This window comes from Schistocerca americana, chromosome 1 (genome assembly GCF_021461395.2).
Source record: "Schistocerca americana isolate TAMUIC-IGC-003095 chromosome 1, iqSchAmer2.1, whole genome shotgun sequence".
Taxonomy (NCBI): domain Eukaryota; kingdom Metazoa; phylum Arthropoda; class Insecta; order Orthoptera; family Acrididae; genus Schistocerca; species Schistocerca americana.
Genome location: NC_060119.1, coordinates 514,816,902 through 514,823,824, shown reverse-complemented (window position 1 = coordinate 514,823,824; position 6,923 = coordinate 514,816,902). Strand labels below are relative to the sequence as shown.

General features: G+C 44.5%; 1 protein-coding gene and 1 non-coding gene across 2 annotated transcripts in view; both read right to left on the bottom strand.

Moving 5' to 3' along the window:
• Nucleotides 1–403: 403 nt before the first annotated feature.
• On the bottom strand, nt 404–478 carry Trnal-caa. The gene has a single exon. It is a non-coding gene; the product is annotated as a tRNA-Leu (tRNA).
• A 4,583-nt stretch (nt 479–5,061) lies between these two features.
• Nucleotides 5,062–6,923, bottom strand: part of LOC124569763 (glucose dehydrogenase [FAD, quinone]-like) — an 85,234-nt gene continuing 83,372 nt past the window's right edge. Inside the window, exon 4 of the mRNA XM_047131093.1 lies at nt 5,062–6,609. Coding sequence (XP_046987049.1) covers nt 5,062–6,609 — 1,548 coding nt within the window. The remainder of the gene's footprint in view (nt 6,610–6,923) is intronic.

Below are 6,923 nucleotides of genomic sequence, written 5' to 3'. Positions count from 1 at the left end.
AGTGAAAAGGGGGGGGGGGGCAGAAGCGTAACTGAGGAGAAGCCTCAAAATTCCTACAGGCCGAGCAGCACATATCCGTCAGGCGAACAAGTGGAAAAGCAACGACCAAAACAATGGTGGCCTTGTGGCGGCCGAAATTGTGAGTGTGGACAGTCCATACTGGCTCACACATAAATTTAGTATTTTAACCATATTCAGCATATACTCGTATATCGAAATAGTCAGCAGCCAGTTCCATAAAGGAAATTTAATTTCTTAACTTGCTTCAGGCACTTAGTGCCGTTCTTCAGAAGGCTATAACTATCGCAGTATTTGCGAAAGTAAACAGTGAGATCCAGAATGAGATTTTCACTCTGCAGCGGAGTGTGCGCTGATATGAAACTTCCTGGCAGATTAAAACTGTGTGCCGGACCGAGACTCGAACTCGGGACCTTTGCCTTTTGCGGGCAAGTGCTCTACCAACTGAGCTACCCAAGCACGACTTACGCCCCGTCCTCACAGCTTTACTTCTGCCAGTACCTCGTCTCCTACATTCCAAACTTTACAGAAGCTCTCCTGCGGACCTTGCACTCCTGAAAGAAAGGATATTGTGGAGACATGGCTTAGACACAGCCTGGGGGGATGTTCCCAGAATCTCATTCTTTCTCTTTCGAGTCCACTTTGAACCTGTCTTTTTTTTTTCTTTCTTGCTATAGAATCCTATTTCTTCTAATATTGGATTTTTCCCCTCTTGACATGTTTCTTTGTAAATTTCTATTTATTTAATCCAATTTGTGATCGACTGTTTCTGTCGAAGGTGTATGAAGATGAGTTTGATTAGCCTCTTATCCATCCTAAATCAAAGAGCAACATCGAAATAAATGTTACGTTCCATTATGTCGAGTTATAGCAACATTACAGGCTTAGATCTTAAGTAGTGCATGAAGAAAGCGTAAGTCGACATATACAACATATACATAGTGTACATGGGCACATGTAGTCAGAACGCCATGCAGGTGCTGTGTCCTCCAGATCATATGGAACACAACCACACATAGAAGAGTACCGAGTTGCTTAGTACTCATGGGCAACTGAGCTTAGGCCAGGTTCCATAGAGGGCACCACACGTCAAAGCCTATTTTAAGCTTCCGCATTTTTTCACGCAAATGGCTGACAACTGGACATCTATCCGCCAAATGCAGATATAAGCTGGCACACAGCTCCATTCAAACAGCATCAGGGCCGCATCCACAGTTACCGCCAAGAAGACCCAGATTGGACATTCTGGAAGTGACATAGTTATCATTCACTGAGTTCAAGACTTGACCAGTTTTAAACGTAGATAAGTGCAAGTGAACGCTGGAGTACAGTAAACTCTCGATTATCGGCTTTGTGAATTATCCACGATATATCTCTTCCACATTTTTTCTGCTGAAAATTTTTCTTTAACCCGAGAGTGGTCACGGGGGAGCAACAATCTCACGTTAAAACACTAGTGTAGTAAACGATGTGCTATTTGCACACTGTACGCGCTGGACTGTGGTTGCAGAAGGTAGTCGCTGGTTTCTGTTCGTTCCGAACGTCTCAAAAGCGAAAACGTGTTGTGTTAACGACAGAGCGCAAACTGGAAATAATACACAAACTCGAAGAAGGCAGTGTTGGTGCACGAAATTTGAGGGCTGAAGCTACAATTCGTGATATTTCGAAAAACAAAGACAACATAATTCAGTTTCTTAGCAGTTCTGACTCATCTATGGGTTTTTCAAAGCGGAGGGCTACCTAATTGTCTACATATGTACAACTGGATAACACCATGTTGTAGTGGTTTCAACAGAAAAGAGCAGACGGCGCAGAAGTACACTTGTGATCAAAAGTATCCGGTCACCCCGAAAAACATACATTTTCATATTAGGTGCATTGTGCTGCCACCTACTGCCAGGTACTCCATATCAGTGACCTCAGTAGTCATTCAACAACATGAGATAGCAGAATGGAGCGCGATGCGGAAGTCGCGGCCTTCGAACGTGGTCAGATGATTGGGTGTCACTTGTGCCATACGTCTGTACGAGAGACTTCCACACTCCTGAACATCCATAGGTCCACTGTTTCCGATATGATAGTGAAATGGAAACGTGAAGGCCTACGTACAGCGCAAAAGCGTACAGACCGACATCGCCTGTTCACTGACACAGACCGTCTACTCATCTGTTGATTGACACAGACCGTCTACAGTTAAAGAGGGCCGTGATGTGTAATAGGCACACTTCTATCCAGACCATCAAACAGGAATTCCAAACTGCATCGTGATCCACTGCAAGTACTATGACAGCCGGGAGATGAGAAAACTTGGATTTCATGATCTAGCCTCGTTTGGTGTAAGGAGCATAAACATTGGACAATTGAACAGGAGAAAAAGGTTGTGTGGAGTGACGAATCACGGTACACAATGTGGCGATCCTATGACAGGGTGTGCGTATGGCGAATGCCTGGTGAACGTCATCTGCCAGCGTGTGTAGTGCCAACAGTAAAATTCGGAGGCGGTGATGTTATGGTGTGGTCGGGGTTTTCATGGAGGGGGTTGCATCCCTTGTTGTTTTGCGCGGCACTAGCACAGCACAGGCCTACATTGTCTTTTAAGCTCCTTCGTGCTTCCCAGTGTTGAAGAGCAATTCGGGGATGACGGTTGCATCTTTCAACACGATCGAGTACCTGTTCATAATGTACGGCCTGTGACGGAGTAGCTACACGATAATAACAGCACTGTAATGGACTGGCCTGCACAGAGTCCTGACCTCAATCGTGTACAACACCTTTGGGAAGTTTTGGGACGCCGACATCGTGGCAGGCCTCACCGACCGACATCGATACCTTTTCTCAGTGCAGCACTCCGTGAAGAATGGGCTGCCATTCCCCAAGAAACCTTCCAGCACCTGATTGAAAGTATACCTGCGAGAGTGGAAGCTGTCATCAAGACTAAGAATGGGTCAACACCATATCGAATTACAGCATTACCGATGGAGGGCGCCACGAACTTGTAAGTCACTTTCAGCCATGTGTCCGGATACTTTTGATCACGTAGTGTACCTGGCCCAATAAGCTCCAAACAGACCAAGTTTTTCTTCAGAACCTTGGGAATTGAAAGAGGTTTTAACGCATCTCCCGACTGGTTAATAAGATTTTAGGAGCGTCATGTTATCAAGAGATTGCCATCCAAGTAGAAAAGTTAAATGGGCATAATAAGGCTACGTCTAAATTTTTTAATGATTTCCAGGAGTTTATTGCACGAGAGAATTTAGAGCCAGAACAAATATAGAATGCAGTCGATACCGGGTAGTTTTGGAAGCGTCTACCAGAAAAGACTTTAACTTTCAAGACAGAGCGTAGTGTGTCTGGTTATAAATCGGGCAAGGAAAGGATAACTGTGTTGTGTTATGCTAATGGTATGGAATCACAAAAAATTAAGCTTAGTGTAACAGGTAAAGCTCACAAACCGAGCTGTTTCAAAGAAAAAGGAATGCACAATTTACCTGTCCATTATTTTCACCAGAAAGAGCCTGGACAGATCGTACAATATTTCAAACATGGTTCCATATTTGCTTTGTGCCACAGGTGCGAGAACATTGCATGTTGAAGAGTCGATCAGCAAGTATTGGTACTGGACAATGCACCATCGCATACGAACGAAAATGTTCTGTAATCAGATGATGGGATGATATTTGTAAAATATTTATCCCCTAGCGTGACAGCCTTAATCCATCCAAGGATCAGGATGTCATTACTGGTTAAACAATCAACCGTAGCAAGTCATGGAAAAACATTAATCCTGAAGTTGATGAGATCAGTAATTCTGATGAAGAAGAAGACTGTTCATTAGCTGCTGTTTTGGAAAATATTCCAGCTTGTGAAACTGGACGAAGAAAATATTTCTGAATGGTTTAACGTCGACACACGGAGCCAGATCATGAGATGTTGAGTGAAATGCTATTGTTACTCGAATGCAAGGGAAATCCGAGGAGGTGAGTGATAGTGGTGATGATGACATCAGTACTTTAATTCCAGAAACAGTAATCTGTCACGCATCAGCACTTCAATAGGCCAAAGGGTTACTGGACTATCTGGAAGAGCAAGAAGATGCTCCCCTTTCTGAAAAGTTTTGACGCGTAAAATTCATAACGCGATATGTAAAAGACAAGCTACCTTACGGACAAAGAAATCAGTTCAAGACTGTTTTGTTTCAATGTAGTGTAATGTAATGTCAAACTGGATTGTACTGTATTCTATGTAAGTACCGTAGTTTTACACATACTATGATAATTAAAGTAGAATTTATTATAAACATTACTTCAGTGATTCTAATGGTGACAATGTAATTAATTTTTGTTTCTGAAGATTATCTGTGGAATTCGATTGGCCACAGTTTTCAGGTATGCAGATAATCAAGTATTCGTTGCCAAGCACTTTTCTCATACTACACTTACGTGTTATAAAATTTCTACTAATAAATTATTGTAAATTGTTATTAATCTGCGTGTAACCTATCATTCAGATGAAGGTGTTGTCCAGCCCTATTTGGCCATGTGATGACGCTGTCTAGCTGTCGTGTGGAAGCAAGTCATCTCATATCAGCAACTACTTTCGATGGTAAGGGGTTCGCTTCCTGCCACATTATAATGTTTGATGCCAAGTACATTTGGTGAACAAACCAGCGTAGTAGCACTGAGAACAAGTCGTCGGTACAAGATAACAAAGTTTCTGCACATTTATATATGTATTAGGATTAATCAGAAGACTAATTTTGTACGAACAGGCGTCCAAAAAGGAAAAGGAGAAAGTGTTCTCAGCAGTAGCACAGTATTAACTGTCTGTTGGGAGCGGCAGAATAGCATTTTTTTAAATGATAGAAACATAATACAAGCTACCACCAATTAATGTGTGACAGTGGAGGGTACTCGCCACGCTTTATCTACCAAAGTCGAAATTCAGGAGTGGTACATTCCCATTCAGTAAGCATCATACATTGCAGATATCCTAGCTCTGATTATTGAGTCACTATTACCACTGTCTACAGAAGAAACTGACCACTTAGACATAAGCCTCGCTGTATTGTCGCCGCCAGTGCTGGGTCACCATGTGGGCGCACTTTTCGCCTATCATGATGGACGGTACGTTGGTGTTGGAGTGCACAATGAGTGGCATGATGGATGCATCGGCCACCCTCAAGTTGCACACCCCATGGACGCGAAGTTGGGAATCGACGACTGCGTCAGAGTCGCTAGCTGGCCCCATCTTGGCAGTGCCAACCGGGTGGAGTGTCAGAAGTAGGTGGTGCGCAAAACAGTGCCAATAGTCCCGGGTCAGTGGCTGCCGCCCAGCGCATGCCCCCAGTGGCAGGTCGCGTACTGAGTAGCCCGCAGTATGCATTGGCCCCGTATTGCCCAACCGATGTGCTACCTCCACGCCGGCCAAAAGGTTGTCCAGATCGCGTGGATCCTGGAAATAGCCAGGTTCGATAGCGGGCGGGACCATGGGTCCTGCATTCCTGAGTCTGACACGGCCACGACTGCGTGGTGCCAGCAGTGTTGGCAAAACCAGGAGCGCTTCCTCATCATCCAGCATCTCCTTCAGTGCCTCTGTTGCTTCCCAGTCATAGTTGAAAATGTTGGCAATCACGCTGGCCAGTGATTTCTGTGCCGTCAGAAAATACAACAGAATGTCCGGTAGCCCTGGGATGTGATGAGCCATTTTATCTGTCTGTACAAATCCCAAGTAGCTGCTCATTCCTATAGTTGATAAAGGTCCAGTCCTGTTTGTCAGGTACTCAAAGACGTCTTCCTCTGCCGATTTGGCCTGTACGGGCTTCCTAGTATAATACAACCCTGTATATGGTATGTGTAACTGCAAATTGTGACCGACCTTAGAGTCTTTCACCACCATTATTCCAATGTCCTCTAGATGCTCCTTTGGCCCAATACCAGAATGCATCAGGATGTATGGCGTGTTGATAGTTCCTGCTGACAGAATTACCTCTTTTGTGGCCCTGATTTCCATCAATTTACCATTTTTCAAATACTGCACTCCATCAGCTGTCATGGTTGTGGTATTGATGAGTACCTTCGTTACATAGCCAAACTTCACCACGTGTAGGTTGTTTCTCTCTTTGGCTGGGGCTAAGTAGCCGAGAGCTGCATTCCACCTCGAACCATTGTTGATGGTGCAGTGAACCTGTCCAAAGCCCAGATTTGGCTCAGCACTGAAATCTTCAATGATGGTGTAGCCAAGTCGTTTTGCAGCTGCCTCCACAACCTGATGTCCAGGGTCTAGCATAGCTGGTTTGGCAGCGTGGATGGGTCCACCGCGTCCATGTACCACTTCTGTGTGCGGTCTCCTCTTCAGATCCTCCTCATCAAAGTCTTCTAGCTTCCTGAAGAATGGGAGGACGTCCTGATAGGACCAACCGTCGTTACCCAGAGCAGCCCAGCTGTCATAGTCTTGCGGGCTGCCTCGGATGTAGATCATAGCATTGATCACGCTGGAGCCGCCCAGCACCTTGCCACAGGGCCATGAACTCTGTCCACCGACATGGGACAGACAAGTGCGTCCATCAGGCTCTGTCAAGTATGACCAGTCTACCTGCAGATGTACAAACAACAGTCATTAGCTGTGTTGGGAAACTGGTATCTTGTGACTGATATATTAAATGTTATATGCATGCATGTAAGCCAGTCACACTGTTTGGCATTTATTAATCTTATACCATTACTTAACCAACAACACCATTTCTTGCCACGGTTACTCACTATCAGACCCCAGGCCATACAAATCTCTTAAGTGTTTTTTTATGTTATTAAGCATGTTAACTAAGTTATCACTTGTTTGTTCAGTTGCCAGGGTTACATCATGTCTAAAAGTTAATCGTGCCTACACAAAAATGGAAAAGCAGTTCA